At 42.6% G+C, this 17,567-nt stretch overlaps 1 protein-coding gene across 1 annotated transcript in view; it reads left to right on the forward strand.

The window, feature by feature from the left end:
* Positions 1-1,294: 1,294 nt before the first annotated feature.
* Positions 1,295-17,567, forward strand: part of LGR4 (leucine rich repeat containing G protein-coupled receptor 4) — a 79,732-nt gene continuing 63,459 nt past the window's right edge. The window contains exon 1 of the mRNA XM_033063625.2: positions 1,295-1,851. Coding sequence (XP_032919516.1) covers positions 1,667-1,851 — 185 coding nt within the window. The 5' untranslated portion in view covers positions 1,295-1,666. The remainder of the gene's footprint in view (positions 1,852-17,567) is intronic.

Consider the following 17,567-nt stretch of genomic DNA (forward strand, 5'->3'; position numbering starts at 1 on the left):
ACCACTTTCTGTGCTTTTCCATGATTTATCTACAGAATGGACAGAATGGTATGTAGGTCTGTAGTGGGCTGTGTAGGTTTGTGGGGTTTAGGTTGGGCTGCACAGACACCTGCTTGGGTGTGACTCAAGCTGTGCTGGCAGTGTAGCTGGGCCAGCAACTTCCCAGGCAAGCTCAGAGCACCCAAATGAAACATGTAAAATAGGTGGTATGGGTGTGCATTAGGACAAGATCTGGTGACTTTGCTGTGCTTTCTTCAGCCAGGTCTGTTGGCTCAGAGCCTCTTGTGGGGTCTGGACCAGAGTGGGCCAACAGTGGGAAGTCTCATCTGGTTACCCCAGTACTGCTGTGACATCCCCAGTGAGATGTGGTGACTGCAATGGAGCATGGTACATGAGTGAGCTAAGCTAATGCAGCAGACTTATTCCTGGCGGTGGCTGTAGGTTAGAAGCATCCAAAGGAAAGCATTAAAAAAATCAGATGATGGAGGGCACTAACAACAAGGATAGACAGGGTTTCAGTTTCGTTTAGTACTCTTTTTTTTAAGGTAGTTAGGAGAAAAGGACCCAGACTGGCACAGGTTTGGTTGCAATGTGTATGTTGAATAAAAGCCAGGTACCACAGTAGTGTTTTGTGTGGGAAGGAAACAGCTTCTTTCAAAGCAAACCGGTTTCGAGAAGAGATTGTGCTGCAGTCACTGCTGCTTTAACAGGAGTGTGAAACGCTTTTGTGTCCCTGAGGCAGAAGGACGGCATGGCATCGTGCGCTCATTCGCAGGGAATGGATGTGCCGTGCCAGCTGGAATCCTCTAGTGACGGACTCGGAACGGGGTTGCCATTATCTCCTCCCGCTGCACTGTTGGGGCCCTATCGGGCCCGGTGCCTGCCGGCTGCGAGGGGATGCGGGCCCAGGCGCTCGCCCGCTCCTGCCGCGCAATGCTGGAGCTGGAAATGGTGTCCTGAGCTCACCATACGGCGCTGCCCTCACTCACAGGCCAGCCTGGCCCCTGTCCCGCGACTGCTCGGCTCAGTCGGTCCCGTTTCTGTGCGCACCAACACCAGGGGCCTGGGGGTCCGGGAGGTCCAGGCGCCGTCCTGGGAGCGGCCCCGGGGGAGCGGCGGCAGCGGGGGAAGAAGGGGCTGTCCCGCCCCGACCCCGCCCCATGCGCCCATTGGTTGCGGTCGAGCTGGTTTTTAGATATTCCCCGCCCCTCGCCGTCTCTGCACCAATAGCAGCGCGGGTGCGGCTGTCTCATTAGCATGCGCACCTCTGGTCTGGGCACGGAGTGCTTGCAGCACCGAGGGCTGGGAGGGGCGGGTGCTCCGAGTGGAGCCGCGGCTGCCGAGGGACTGGGGCGGACGGCCCGGCACCGCCGCGGCCTCCCCCTTGCTCTGCCTGCGGGGCTGAGATGAGCGGTGGCGAGCAGCACTGCGGGCTGTGCACGGGGCAGGCGGGCGGCGGAGGGCTGACTTCCTGCTAAGGCAGCCCCAGAGCCGCGCCGTACGGAGGAGCCTCTTTTTTTGATTTTTTTTTTGGTCGTTGTTATTTTTGGTGGGTTTTTACACGTTTTCTCGGCAGCCGGCCAGGCTCGGTACGGGAGAGCGCCAGCGGAGAGCCGCAGGCCGAGCCTAGCCGGGCCGGGGGGCTGGGCAGTCGGTGAGGTCGGCGATGCGGTGTCTCGCTCTGCTTGGCCTCGTCGCCTGGGGCCTGGGGAGCTGGGTCGGACACAGCGGCGGAGCGTCCACCCCGCCCTGCCCGGCTCCTTGCAGCTGCGACGGCGACCGCGGCGTGGACTGCTCCGGGCGGGGGCTTGCGGCCGTGCCTCCGGGACTCAGCGCCTTCACGCACGCCCTGTGAGTCGGGGCGTAGGCCGGGCTGGGGACGGGCGGGCAGGTAGCCGCGGTGGGTGCCGCCGACAATTGTGTGTACGTGGTTGTTGTTGTGGCTGCGGATCTAACGCGGCCGACTCCGGGGGGCCGCGCTCCCCCGGCCGAGCTCGCCGTGCGGCCTCCGGGCCCCACGCAGGGCCCGGCGCCGCTGGGGCAGGTGAGCTTGGCAGGGCCTGAGGCGGCACCTGGGGGACGTGAGCCCGAAGGGATCGGCCCTGGCGGTTTTAACAGACTGGGAGGAAGCTGCTCGGATCCTGTGGCAGCGAAAGGGGTGGTCTCGGGGGGTTCGGTGGGGCCCAAGTCGATCCCGGTGCCGCCCTGAGTCAGGGGGGGAGCTGCTGCCCTCACATGTGTGTGCTTCAGCGTGGTGTCCTCGCCCTGAATTGCCTTTCTCCTAGTTCTTCTCCAGAAACCAATTGCTAGGCTAGCCAGTTTCCTCACAAAGGTTAAGGCATTTTCAGTCCGATGAGCATCTAAGTCTGACTAAATACGGTGTCTTGGCTTTTACAAAATCTTTACTATAGTAAAGCACAGGGGAACCTTGAAAAAAACAGCATAACCAAACACCGAAGGTTCATCGGGTTTTGCTCGGGAATGAAGCTAAACATAAAGTCTTAAAACATGTTAATCCCATATTCTATGATAATGTTGTAAAGCAGGCAGAAACTTGTAGATCTTGTGTGGAGTTTTGGTAATTTTAATAATAAAATTTTAATTGAGGAATGAGCGCTGTTCTGCAGAGACATGACCGAGGAGGGATTTGCAGCTTTCAATACGTTAGCTTTGCTAATCCACAAACCTGTTAAGTTTCACAATAAAACCTGTCAGTCTTGCCCCACTTCTCAGCGCAGATTTCACAGGGTGGAGCAAGGTCTAGTATGGGCCAGTGGTCAAGTCTGGTATTACTGAAGCTTTGCCGTGTTTACAACATATAATACAGCACGCTACAACTAATGATGGTGCATAGTTTCAGAATTGCTGTTTTGTTAGAATACAACAGTGGTGTATGCCTTTGAAAATTGCACTTTTTACTTTTTTTTTTGCCTACACTTAATATGCAAAGTGTATTCTTAGTTTCTGGATATTTAGTTTACTGAGGCATTTCCAATTTCTCCTATGTATTTGGATTGGTTCTTTTAGTTGTTCAGGCTGGGTGGAGAAGGATTACTGGGCTTTTTTTCTTGTCTAGTATTTGATGGATGGTAGAAGTTGCAGGTCTCAGTTTTCACCTGTGCTTAAATATTTTGTTTCTATTTTTGTGCTCATAAGGTGCTAAGTGGGACCTCACTTTGTGGTGTTTTTCCTGTGGGCAGAAATGGTGGTTTCTGAGTGTTTGGGTTAGAGAGTTAGGTGCTGCCATCGTGAGCCCTTGGACTTAGTGTTAAACAGTCTTTTTCCTCTGCTGATAAAACAGGGAAGTTACCCACATTAATAAAGTCCTCAAAGCCTCTCTGGTAAAAGCTGAATTTAAGCATAAGATTTTATGTCTTCTATATTGTCTGGCTGTCTTTTAAAATGGACTGAGTGTCTGCAACATGACATGAGTTGTCTAATGGGCACAAGTTGCCATAGCCAGCACCCATTAGAGATAAAACTACCAAAGAGTTTCAGTTTATAAGTTTCTCCTTACTGTACAGGTAAATGTCACACAGCCAACGTGACACTTCTGGCAAAAGTGAGAGGAGACCTGCACACACTTCGGGGTATTTTGGAATGAGTTTTTGTAGGGTTTGATTTTATGCTCTTTAAACTTGAGAAGAAACTTTCTTGAACTTGAGAAGAATCCATGTGATGCTGTGGCAGTGGAGGATACCCTTGATCCCTGTTTGTGTATAGTTCCTGCTTCCTTACTTACAGAAGGAAAAAAAAAATTGATGACTTCTTGGTACTTCTGGGATTAACTAGTCTTTTGTGTAGGGAACCCTCTAGAAGTTTATGGTATGTAGAAGACAGTTTTGGAGACAATAAAAAACTCACTTCTGACCTGCTTGAACTGGACAATGTATAGTTTTGCCAGAGATGCTGAGCTGGTTAGTGTGAAAGAAGACATGAAAATAAAATTACACCCCTACATGACATCTTTGTCTCGTGGCAAAGCACCTTAGCTATGTAAAGACAACTTTCCTGTGCTCTGTCAGGCACCTTAATGATGTCAGGAAAGTCCCTTGGCATTACTACAGGGCTAGTTTTTGATTATAACCATGGCAGCAGAGAGCCTGTAGCATAGAGATAGCTGGAAGAGTGTTACAGGTGACGTTCTGTGATACTAAATCTATGCCTAGATTTTTGCTTTGGCCATGAGAGAGCAACAGAAGAAGAGTTGCTTACAATTAATGTTGGCAGTGAATGATTTCCAAGGCAGTTGAAAATTATGGAAGGAAGCTGGTATTTCATTTTTACTGTTTCTGTTTTCCTGAAGTCTTAATTTCTTTGTATTAAGCCTAATCATTTAGCCTAGCTTCCCAGGTGCTACCATGAATGGTCAGGCTAGGTTTTCTATAGAGCCTTAAAGGCATATTTATGGAATACCTTTCACATTCCTTATTTCGGTATATTCAGCTCTTGGCTGATCCCCTGCTCGTTTCTTGCTTACTGTGGTGGTTTAAAAGCAGAGAAAGAGGGGCTGGTGTTATAGTGGGGGTTTATATGATTACCCAAGTATGGTGAAGTCTCTTTAGGATAATTCTATCAGACTGTGCAGCTTGAAAAGATAGAGGATATGGTCACTCACTACTTTGGAGTCACTGGTGAACTTTGAGAGGTGATATTTGAATAAAACTGTCCCAGCTGCAGACATCTCAGTGAAGAGCTTACTGGGAGATGTACAAGTGCTCAGAAAAGACAGGTGACAGCACTCGATCGGAACTTCTGAGGGGATGGGATGGATGGGGAGGAGCTCAGAGGGAGTTTGGATGACATGACGAAGGATAATTGCTTGATACTTTTACTGTAGGCAACTGTTCGTTCTGTATAATTTAGGTAGGTGTTTATGTAACTCTTAATTACCATCTGCCAGTTTTTCTGTTTATGAAGATTCAGTTTGCTTGGTTGCAAAATAACTGTTGTCTGTGCAAGTGGTGCATGTGCTAAAATATGAAAATCGTCTTGGTTTGGGTTTTTTTAATGATGTATGCTCCTGATTTTTGCTGTGGTATTTCATGTGCCATGTTCTAGGAAACTTCATGCCAGTGAGTGGAAATTGCGGTAAGGCATACATGTTCCTGTGCTTCTTGTGGATGTCAGTTTGACAACTCAAATTCCAGTTTGGAGGGTTTAATATTTGTATGAGTCTTGTGCAGGAGATTAAAAGCAAATAATTCTAGATAATTACTTTTGGAGAGGTGTGTGGGCCTAGCTTGACTTAGGACTTGCCTGATAACCATGATGAATATAGTCCCTTCTCAGTGCCTGCTATTATATTTTAGGCACCTGAAATAAGAAAACAATGCGGGTAGTTTTCATTCTAGTGCTTCTTGTGTGTATTTTTAGGGTAGGGTCCCTTACTTTAAGTTTACTTTCTTTGAGTTGTGAAAGGGGGGGGGGGGGGGTGGGGGGCAGCTTGCACTCTGGTGGCCATAGAGTAGGGGATAGACCTTCAGGATGGACTTGTCATCTTGATCTTTTATGTTTTATTGCTCATTTAACCTAATAGTGCTGTATTTCTGTGTGCTGTTATGCACTGGTTTGGTGAGGTCGAGATGTGGCAGTTGAGATCCTTTTTCCACTTGTTTTTTACTACAGATTGCTTCAGCAATCACTGAGAGTTGACAATCTGTATTTTGGTATACATGCTATCTAAAAGTACCTACATGCTCTCACAATTGAGTGAGATGCCTTGCTCTGTTTATGTATAAATGGCAAAATGATGTGGTTCTGTTTGGACTGAGCGGAACTTACACTTTTTTTTTTGTCTTTTTAGCTATCACTGTTGATTTTTTGTAGAATGGTGATAAAATATAGTAGGAAGGTGTGAGATGTCTTCTTCTGATATACCTGGTATAAAAATAGAGATATTTAGCATACTGCTATGGTCAGATATCTAAGTATAGTAAGGACCTGGTTGAGTTTTATTAATGATGTCTGGTAGAGTTGTTATGGTTAAAAGTGACAATGTCCAGATGTCACCTGGAGTTTGGAAAATATTACATAATGCTATCTCTCCTGAGATAGAAAAGCCTTATCTAATTAGAGGTTTGAAGGTGTTAGAGGTAAACCATTTAGTTTTTTGCTTGCCTGTGCTACATATTGGTGATGTGATGGCAAGTAGTAATTCCATACTTCTTCTCGAAAGACACAGTCATGTCATTTCAATTTGAATATTCCTGTAAGTCAGCAGAACTGTTGTCATATTTGTACAGGCCTGTGAAATCCTACAGACAGGAGGAGTATTTCAGGTTGCTGACCACTCAGTGGTTCCAGCAACAGTCTTTCCAGCATGTATCACCTAAGGGTTGTAGTCTTTACCTTCATTTTAAGCAGGCCAATCGTCGTCAGTCTTGTAAAAAAAGTAGATGCTTTTAGGTAGTGTACCTAAAGTGAACCTGTTAGTGTTTCAGAGTTGCTATCAAATTTTGTGTTTTCCTCTTTACCTTTTATCCCTCCCCCCAAAATCCCCAATCTTCTGCCATAACATCTAATTCTGAGGTATTTGGCATTTGTTTTGTACACTGAGCTCATTTGTATCAACAGTATGTAATTTCTTGTTTGACGCTTACTAGCAGAGGCTTGTAAGTGTGATTTTGGGGAATAAATACTAAGATAAGTCTGCAACATGGAATAAAGTTGGACTTTAGTGTAAGCAAGTTTATGCTAGTAAATAATTGCAGTTTCAGTTCTTGAGAGGAATTTGCTGGTAACTATCTAGTTGAGAGGGGAAAAATATGGAAGCTGTAATATAAGGACTAAAAACCAAAACAAAACTAAAAAAAACCTCCTCTGCAAGGATCTTTGTTTTGTGTTTTACGTCTAAGCCAGCAATTTTTGCAGAACACAAACTCTTATTTACCCAGAGAAAATTACTGGCCTAGATTCCCAAAGGGCTGAGCACCCCTATCACATTTTAGAGAGCATGGTAGCTGTGGGGCTCTGGGAATATCTCTGAATGTCAGAGATACTCTTCTCAGCTACTCTTGTGAGTCTCCTAAAAGCTTCTTTGTAAAGATGAGTCTCCCCTTGGGAATGGGAAGGAGCTGATGTTCCGTTTATGTTCTGGGGGATTTGCCAACAGCCCAGGTTTGCCCGCTCCTTGTTTTACAAAAAAGCAAGGGAGTGAAATGGCTGGAACGGGTTTGTTTTAGCAAGGCTGCATGAAACTTCATGGCCCCTCTGTTAAGGGGTGAATGTGTTTCAGGCAGCAGCTCTGTGCTGCCAAACTGGCTTTTTGGGTCACTTTATGGAAGAAGCAGAAAGTCACAAATAGCTCGAGGAAGAATTAGGGAGATTTGTATGATCCTAGAAATAGGAGACAAAGGTAGGAGACGGTACGTAAGAGCAGAAGCAGCCATTCCCTTCTTGAATAAACTTGTAAATTGAAGCAACAGAGTTTTAAATGTTACATGACCTTTGCTTACAGAGATCAATAATATGTCATGGATTAGAGGTCTGTGGCCATTCTCTCCACCTTGTAGATTCACCATCTGCTTCAACAGTGACCTAGGATTTTGCTCCAGAGAAATACTCTTCTGTAGTTTTTCATATCTACCTTTCAGTTACTGTTGGAGTTTCTGATAAGATGTTCTCAAACTTTGGCCTGAAAATTGATTTCTGGTCATGTGGTGTTGATTCTCAGTGCACTCACACCACTTGTCCTGCACCACTGTGGAGGTAGCTATTGATATTTCCTTTGTTGATAGGTGAGCAGCTGGTTCCATTGATGCTGAATTGCATGCAGTGATGGTTGTCACAGGAACTCACACAGAGAGGAGGAGATCTTGGGGTTACTATATAAATACTGTTCTCACTATAAATATATCTGAGAGCTTTTCTTTCAGAATCAGGCCTACATTTATTTTGTTTCAAATAAAGCTGGTATGTTCAAATTTGAAACATGTGGCAACAGATATAAGGGTACCTGGAAAGTATAATTAAATAATGAAAAAATGTCCTGTGATGTACCTGCAAAACAGTTGACCTTTTTTGCCTTTTTTTTTAAGTTCATGTTCCTGTCAGTGAGTTTCACTGGAGTTGAAAGTTTCCAGAATTTTCAAATCATATGTACAGTAATTTCACGAGTATAAGCTGCACTTCCGGGTATGAGCAATTTTTTGTTCTTTGTCCATATATAAGCCGCACCGAATTATAAGCTGCACTTTCATTCACAGTGAGGATCCGTGCGCAATAAAGTAACGAATTAGTAACAGAATCATGCGATCACGGGGTTTACTGGCTCGGGGCCGTGCAGGCTCAACCTCGCTCGGGGCTGCCGATGGGGCCAGATGGCCCAGCTTGGCGCCGCTGCTTGGCGGGGCCGCTCGGCAGGGCGGTCTGCACTGCTGCTGCTGGGTTCACCTGGTCCGGTGGTGCCCCGCGGTGTTGGCGGGAGCCTGCTCCCCACCCCCTCCGTGCAACAGAGTAACCAATTTGTAACAATCATGCAATCACGGGTTTTACTGGCAGGTGCTCAATTTGCGAACTCGGCTCGGCCCGCAGCTCGTGCTTCTGGGTTGGCAAATTTCCCAAACTTTGTTCATATATTGGCCACTCCAGATTATAAGCCGCACTTCCAGGTTTGGACCAAAATTTTAGGCAAAAGGGTGCGGCTCATACTCGTGAAAATACATACTTAGCAGAACCCATTTTTTACTCTTGATTGTGACAAGGTCAGATCTTTCCACTTCCCAGAAACATACTCTTGTTCCTGAAAGAGTAAGGGAATTCTGTATTTCATCTTCACCACAAATTTGAAGGCCCAATGATATTATACATCTCTTACAAAACCACGGAGATCTGTAGTCACTGTAGTGATCTCAAAAATGACAGTTTAAAGTTCGTGTCTGAAAACTGCTATTGAATTTGAATGGGTAATAGCCAATTGATAGTATTATGCACAATGTCAGCCAATAGAGAACATGTTTTAGATAATACATATATAGTAATTTCATGAAAAGCTGCACGGACTATAAGCCGCATCTCTGGATGTTGACAAACATTTCGTTCTTTGTCCATAAATAAGCCGTTCTGTCGTTCACAGCGAGGACCCGCGTGCAACAAAGTTGCCAAATAGTAACAGAACCGCGGCAGGGCAGGGTTTACTGGCTCAGCTAAGGCTGTGCAGGCTCGGCCCACTTGGGGCTGCTGACGGGGCCAGGTGGCCCAGCTCGGCGCTGCTGCTCGGCGGGACCGCTCGGGGCCGGCCGCTGCTGCCACTGGGCTCAGTCACCCTGGCCCGGCGCTGCCCTGCGGTGGCAGGCAGGCACGGAGCCCCCCCTCACCCGCTGCGGCGGGCGGGGGCGGAGCCTGCCTGCTCCTGCTGCAGTAGCGGCAGGCGGGGATGGAGCTTCCCCGCTCCTGCCGCAGCGGCAGTGGGTGGGGATGGAGCCTGCCTGCTCCTGCCGCGGCAGGCGGGGGCAGGAGCCCCCCACTTACCCCCCAGGCCGCGGGGAAGGCAGCACGGGGCGCCCCCCCCCCCCCCCCCCCCCCCGTCTCTCCCCCCCGGGCTGTGGCAGAGGAGGGAAGGAGAGAGCTCTCCCTCCTCTCTCCCCGCCCCCTGTGCTGCCTGCAGGGAGCCAGACTCCACCTGCGGTGCAACAGAGTAACAATTTGTAACAATCGCGAAATGCCGGCTTTTACTGGCAAGTTGCTTGACTCGGCACCTTGGTTTCCACTTCTGGGGGTGGAAATGTCAGAAAATTATTCACATATTAGCCGCTCCTGAGTATTAGCCGCATTTCCGGTTTGGAAGCAAAATTTTAGTCAAAATGATGCGACTTGTATTCGTGAAACTACTGTAGCTATTTTTGAACAGGTGATGTTGATATGTATTCACTGGTGGACTGTGGGTCTGATGTCTGTGATGGATGTTTTGATTTTGGGAAATAAGAATATCACTTCAGGAATTTTTATCAGCTTCTTTTTCTTCCTGTGTTTATTTTATATTTGGTATTTACTGAGTTAAAAGGAAGTAATATTTTTCTTTGGTGACCAGTTTAGTCATACAGTATGTTTTGGAGTTAGTAAAACTTTGGCTGAGTTTTGAACTTTTTTTTTTTTTAAACCTACGTAAAGGTATGCTATTAAATATATTTTGTTTGGTTTGATGTCTTAATGGAAGAATGGTCTCCATAGCATGGCAGAAACAAACATTAATTCCTTAGGTTTTCTTTGTGTGTTTTTTGCATACATATCTGATGAGTGCAGTTCATTAAGGATACATATGAAGTAATGAGTGTGTGGAAGATAAGAATGATATCTTCACAATTCAAAAAAGTTTCTCAAGTCATAGCAGTTTTAAATGTGTTTGTATGTTTGTTGGTATAATGTCAAATGACTGTTAAACATTTAAGATTTTTTGCTGAAATTTGATGTTTGGTGTGCATCAGTATTGAGGTTTTTTGTTGATGTTCAAATCTAGTATTGATAAGCAGAGATTTTTAATTATGTGTATTTGTAACTTGGTCACCTTTAGGTAATTGAGACAGTGGTTAGTCTCAAGATTTTGCAGAGTAAATATATACTTGAAGTAATTGGAGTCTGAAAATTTTTTGTTTTGTTTTTGATCTAAAATTAAAATTATGAAAGGTAAAATTTTCCTTACAACTAGGAAATATGTTGCAAAAACTAGGAACACCATCACTTTTTTCAAATGTAGTAACTAATTCCTGCATGCTTTGCCTTAAAAAACGAGGAACCTCAAATCATTATGGTCTGGAAGATGGAATTGAAGTTGCACAGAAGGTTCTGTCTATGGGGCAGATTCCAAGAGAGCAAGTGCTGATTATTTACTTGGGGAAAAAACCACCAAAATGAATAAAAATCCAAAGTCAGGTGAAGTTGTTGAGAGGTCTGTGGAGAGCATCGTCAGAAGTCAGGTTCTTGGAGAGTAAACAGCCATCTTTGCAGCTCTCATTTGAACACTTTCTTTCTGAAATATGAAGGCTTTTTTTTTTTTTTCCTTTTAAAGTGATGTGCCCCCTCCTTATCTCTTTTCAACCAATTGTGGTGAAATGCTAGGTCTTGCAAGGACTTTTTTTGCCCTAAAACTTTTAAGCAAATATGTCTGGACTTTTAAATGGTTACATGATTAGTAGTGAATCATAAATGAATGTGCAATTTCAGAGGTACGTTTAATTTAGCTTAATAATGTTGCAGATATAGTTGTATATTTTATAAGGTTGCTCTCCAAAAATGTGTTTTAATCTGGGAGTTTTGCCATTACCTTCTTGACATCTGCATACAGATTAACAGCCTGACCCAGTGCCCCAGTGGGGAGAGCAGCATGGCTGTGCTTTCAATAGACATGTCTCTGACAATGAAAACATATGGACTATTTCACTCCCATCTTTGAAAGCCATGTATAGGGCTGTAAGGGCAGGGGGCTGGGGGCTTCAGACTTAATGGTTGTTTGGTAAACTAACCATAAGGTTTACTGTGAGCAATCAAAATGCTTTTACCAAAGCTGTTACGCTTTGCCTGACACTGTTTTGTGGGGGCACAAGAACCCTGGATGTAGAACAATACTGTTTTGACATTGCAGTAATGAAATGTATTGCAGAGACTATGCAGTACAGTTCGCTGTGGTTGTGTTTCATTCTTTTGTATGTGATACTATACAGTGTTTTTTCTCAATCATTTCGGCGCTATGGTGGTTGGTATTTGGTGTTCAGTAGATGCAGAAGACATGAATGCAGGTATTGGTCCTGCTGGGATGTACCTGGGGGTTGTTTCTCCTGTGTCCACTGCTTTCCCTTTCACAGCACAAAATGGCACCTGCTGTTCCTTGCCAACCAAAACAGGACATGGCAGCGTGTTAGCTTTCAAAGTGAAAATTTGTTTTCCTGCACTCAGGGCTTTAGGGTTGTGACAGGAAAGCAGGACAATTTGCTCCTTTTGCTGAAGGAGGAGAGGATGCAAGTCAGGAAAGGATGATTGGGGAAGTTTGCTGCTCCTTGACTGGCAGAAGGAGTCGGTGGTGTATAGCATCAGTCCTTTCTTTGTTAGTAGAATTTGATATATGGGATAAACTGACTGTCCTTTTTAAAACTTTGTCTCATTTTATTTTAAAAATAACTCTTACTTGAGAAGTTTCTTCACTGTTTTCTAAATTCTGATCCAGATTAGTAGCAGATGCAATTTGTTCATCTAGATAAGTGAAAAGACTGTGAAACCTGTGACTTTGGAGTGCAGGCTTCTCTCTCTGGTGCAGTAGGTCGTTATGTCTGGAAACACATGCATGGTGCTTTTCATGTGGCAGACCTGGTGGATCTGACCTTCACTCCACTTGTGCATGTAGAATCTGAAGAGGTGGTCATTTTTTTCAGGTACCATGGTTGGTTTTTTTTTTTTTTGACTAGAGGAAACCTTTCTGAGACTGGGGGATATGCCTGTAGTAGTGCTCTTAGCAGTTCTGTGAGCTCCTCCTGCAAATTGGAGTCCTTTAACCCACTGAAGGGAGCCCTGCACTGTTTTTCCAGAAGGTAGTTGCCAGACTTACCTGTTCTTTAAGGTAATTTTGCAAAGCCATTGTCAGCAGCAACCTACATATTTCTTGTTCATCTCCTTTATTTACGGTTTCACTCAAGTACCTGTTCTCTTGAGACATGAAATGCTCACCATGCTGGGTGTCCTCTTGCGGTCTTGGTGGCCCTTCCTGGAATTAGCTGGGGAGAGAAAAGGAAATGATCTTTACAAAGAGTCCTGCTCTGAGAATGTAGTTACTGATGATTTGGGCCTGCACAGGCTTCTGCCTTTTGGTAATGTTTTGCTGCTGTTGGTTTTAACATTTGGGTTAAAAAAAAACAGTGGACATGGATGGGCTAATATTGACCAAACTGTTAATATTTTACCGAACCTAGTGTGAGTCTTGCTGGGTGTAAAAAATAAAAAATCCATGTCTTTTGCAAGGGTAAATCTGTTGTCTCTGTGTTAGTATTGCTAAATATTGACTGGAGTCATTCTATCTCTTCAATATAATTTATTTAAAATTTACTTACTCTTGCTTGACATTTTTTTCAAAAATTTCAGCTAGCTTGTTTGCATGTTGTTTTTCTTTAACTTGCTTACTGCAAAGGCAGGTCTCTAGTTTTCAGACCAAAAATGTACAGTATCTCAATGTGCAAGAGGATTAAGCAGGGATTTAATTTGTTTTTGGGATAATAACTGGAAGTTGTTTACTTCTTCTGCAGAATACTTTACAGTATTGCAGCAAGACCGGTTTTTCCTCCTTAAAACTCTTCAACTCTCCTAAGCAACTACACCAGTAAAGCAAGTCTATGTATTCAAAAAACATGGAAACAATAATATATCTGAAATCCTGCTTAAGAATAGGACTGCTTGCACTGATTGTATATTCACTTACACAAAATATTTTTTTTCCCCTGATAGCATGATTGGGAGAAATTCTGTAACAAACATCAGATAAATATTCAAATACCCTTGGTATTTGTCTCACCAGATATATTCCCAATGTCCTTTAGGCAAAGTGCATCACCTCCTGGGTTTGTTCAGTGCCATCAAGAACAGAGAATAGCAGAATAATAATGTGAACATTTTAAAAAAGTGTTCCTCATGCCATTTTTCATTGAACTTGCCTCTGAATTTGGTGCTCAGTCTGATTTATTTTATTATAAAAAGGTCAAGATTTATATTGTTGGACACTTTACTGTGCAAATTGACTTTCCTACCAGTTTGTCCTTTGGCATCTTCAATGGGAATAGGCAGCTTCTGTTTCATCTCTGGCCTCCAATACCCATCACTCCAGAGGTACTGGAGAAGCTGAGGTTTCTACAGTGTTTATGATATATGTACATATTTCAGAAAAATCTGCTTCTTTCAAAAATGATACATCATTGTGCATTGTGCTGTTACTGAGAAAAAGAACAAGAATTATGTGGTGTCTGCTGCTATCCCATGTGCTAAGTAAGTTTTAATTGTTGGTGCCTTCCTTGAACTGTCAATTGAAAAGTGGTTTCTTAAGAGAACTTACAACTCTCAGTGTGAACCAACAGGCAAAGTGTAGAGTTAGTTTCCGTATGACCACTTTCAGTCTTGCAAGTCTTTTGCCTCTAATTTAAAGAAAGAAAAACTGTTGAATAGTAGCACCCTGCCTTGGGATTTGAGCCCTGCTCATGTTTGTGTTGAAGCAGAAGCTTTATGTATGATAGTGGTGAATTCTGTTTAGCTCTGCTGTACATCAGTGGGAATCTGCAGGAATTTATAGATATCTGGCTTAGTGACTTAATCTGAGGGCTTTGCTAAAAGAGCTGAGAGTGACTTACAAAATTTTAAGGTTTGGTAGAGGAGACAGGTTCTTGCAGCGGGAGCAGTGCTAGCAGATGCTTCTTTTGAGACAGCAGATATCTTAACTATCCATATCTGCAAAAGTATTGGGAAAGCCTTAGGATCTGTCAGTGTTGGAGATGTTGCTTAACTCTTTTGGGACCTCAAACATATAACCTTAAATGGGATTACTTCTTAACCTTTCACTATGAAGTAGTCGGTCTTGGTTTAGGTCTCCCTGAAGTGCATAGGATATTAAAAATACAGGATCTTGCTCCACATTTGCTTTGTATTTTAAAAGAAATTAACACATAGTATAATTTAAGAGAATATATGCAGATCACCCAAGAAGCTTCAGCAGATAATCACTGCATGTGCAGTTAAAAACACAAACAGGCCCTATTGTGCTGCCTTCTTGTCAGCAGCAGCAGTGCACTGCTGGTGTATCGAAACGCCTCTTTTCTCCAGGTGTGAAATTTGTAAGGCGGAGATTGAGTTACAGCTTTTCTTTACCAGCTTTTCAGCGCAAATAGCTTTCTGTAAGCTTTCACACAGTAGCCCAAGGCTTTTTGGGGAAGGACTAGGCTGGAAACTCAGCACTCTTGTTGTCATGTGTTGCGTGCATTTAGACAAGGTGGTGAATGAAGCACAAGAAGCATTTTAAACATTGAAAATCTTGGTCATATTTTAAGCTTTTTTTTAACTGTTATAAAGATAACATCTGTGGAGAGATTAATGAGCAATAAGTAAACTGTGTTGAATCCAGGATTGCAGAATGCAGTTTAACTGCTTTAGGTTTCAGCACACTCATTTAGTTACTGGGTTTCTGAAGGTTTTCTCTGCTGTGGGGAGTGTGTGTGTGTAAGGGAAAATGTGAACGTTTATACAAAGAACTGTGAATGCAGTTTGGGGATATTGCCTTCTTGTTGCCTACACAATCCCACTTCATATTATCCCTGCCTTAATTTCGTTCAAGAAGATTGTGGATAGGTCTTGCTATCACTTAAACTCAATTAATTATTTCAGTGTTCACTTCCCCATGTGATTTAACACACACAAGTTTAGTTATTCTTTTCTGGCCTAGGGAGAGATTTCCTTCCAGTAATTACCTTTACTGCCCTTTTCGCTTCTGCACATTAGTTTGTTTGGAGAAACATAGTTGCTTGGTAAGCAACTCCAAACAAGGCAGTGCCTGGAGCCGTCTTGGAAACATAAATTATACCTTTTAAATATCATGTTAAGCTTCAGTTTGCAGAAAGTAAACTACCAGATGGACTGAATAAGCAAACTTTTAACATTTCTCCCCTAACTAAAGGCCCTATGAGTTCAGCAGGAAAGCACCAGTTCACACTGCCCTTCAGTACTCTATTGGGGCAATACAAAGGAAGAAACATTCAAGTTACCTAATAACACCCATTAATTCAACCATTTCTTTCTACTGGCAGCTGTTTAGTCATACAGTATTAAAATGTATTTATAAGATGAATGTGAATGCTACCAGACAGATTTGCTCCTATGGTAGCAAAGAAATCCATATTTAATCTTGTGGAAATTTCACAGGATTATATCCTTCTGTTTGGCTTCCATGATGACCTACTTAAGACATAGTATGGATGAAAGAAAAGAAAATACAAATAGTAACCACCAGCAGGGATAAAGTGCATACATTCTTTGTTAAAACCATTTTTGTTTGAATTCAGTAGTAACTAGAAGAGAGAATTTCTTGAACTGCGTGGTACAGAATTAGTTCTAAAAGCTGCTTCATTTGCAACATTTATTAATCTGTAGGCTGTAAAAAATAGTCTGATATGTCTGGGATGGGTTGCTCTACTACATTTACTATAAATTGTCCTTATATCTAACTATTTTGTGGTAAATATAATGAAAAGTAGCAAAAGTTCCATTTGTCTTGAACCTTTGAATATTTAGTGTTCTTATTAAGATGGAATAATGATTTAACGCTACTGTTAATGACAGTATATATTTGTAAAGTTGACTGTCATTGTGTATGTGGAAAAAATTAACTGTTTTAACTTGAGAAAGCTATGCATGTTTTAAAATAAAATTTTCTTTATTGTACCCTGGTATTTGTTCAAAAACAGACAAAAAGTGATCATGTTTAGTGTGTTTCCTCACCATTTCCCCAAAGGTAGTCTCTTAAGCCACTAATCTGATCACCTGTCCCTCAACTAACATTTAAAATAAATCACTGCGTCTGCTTTACACTTTTCAGATTGGGTAGCGAATATAAAATATATTCTTATTTATTGTGGAATCTGACACTGTAGTTGTGGAGTATTATTTCATTTGTTGCATTAAAAATAACTTACCAGTTTCAATAGTAACCTTTTCACACTGTAAACTTTCAGGGCATTAATTTATTATTTTAATGTTATCTTCATAGTTTTGTGGGTGATAAATTGGAAAAATGAGTGTGTTAATGGAAGTAAATAATTAAATTGGTAATGAGGAAACAGGCTGTCAGTAGCTTAGAGGTGTCTGTGTTAGGAGCAGGTTTCAAGCTGCATGACAAGTTTTACTGGCCTTGGTTTTCTGATCCAATAAGACTCATAGTCTTTCAAGGTAGAAGGAACGAGACTTCTTCAAAACAAGCAAGACAAACCAGATCATGTTATTAATGGAGCTTGGGAAGGATACATTTTGTCCACCTTGTATCCATTACAGTTGTCTTAATCTGAATTTACATTGGTCTGTGGCCTTTAGGTAAGATCTGGAGTGTATTTCCTTGCCTATAGAATAGCTATGATGATGTAAAAATATGTCCATGTTTGTCATGTGGAGGTAACCAAGGAGACAAGTGTTCATAAGCCAAGTTGTGGTTTTGTTTTTTTTTTTTTTTTGGAGTTTATCTGTAAAATGCATGTACTATTTCTATCTATAAGCAAGCTAGAAATACATGCAGATTACTTGGTTGCCTTTTGTGGGTTGTTTGCTTTTCGATCATACATTAATTGGATATGTTTGTATAAAAATTGATTCTGTGTACATGATCAAAGTTGACAAGCATTAATCTCTATTGCAAAGAGTGTGGACCAGCTAGTTAATGTGTTAGATCTTCATTTTTCGTATGAATTCTTGAAATGTTCGTTTGCATTAAGTTATTTTTTTTCTTGACAGTTCAGCGATTAAAATCTGATCAGTTTTAAATAAATTTAAATAGTCATTTAAATACTGAGAACAAAGTTAAACTGAAGCGATAACCTTTTCAAGAAAATCACTAGTAATAA

This window comes from Catharus ustulatus, chromosome 6, assembly GCF_009819885.2.
Source record: "Catharus ustulatus isolate bCatUst1 chromosome 6, bCatUst1.pri.v2, whole genome shotgun sequence".
NCBI lineage: Eukaryota > Metazoa > Chordata > Aves > Passeriformes > Turdidae > Catharus > Catharus ustulatus.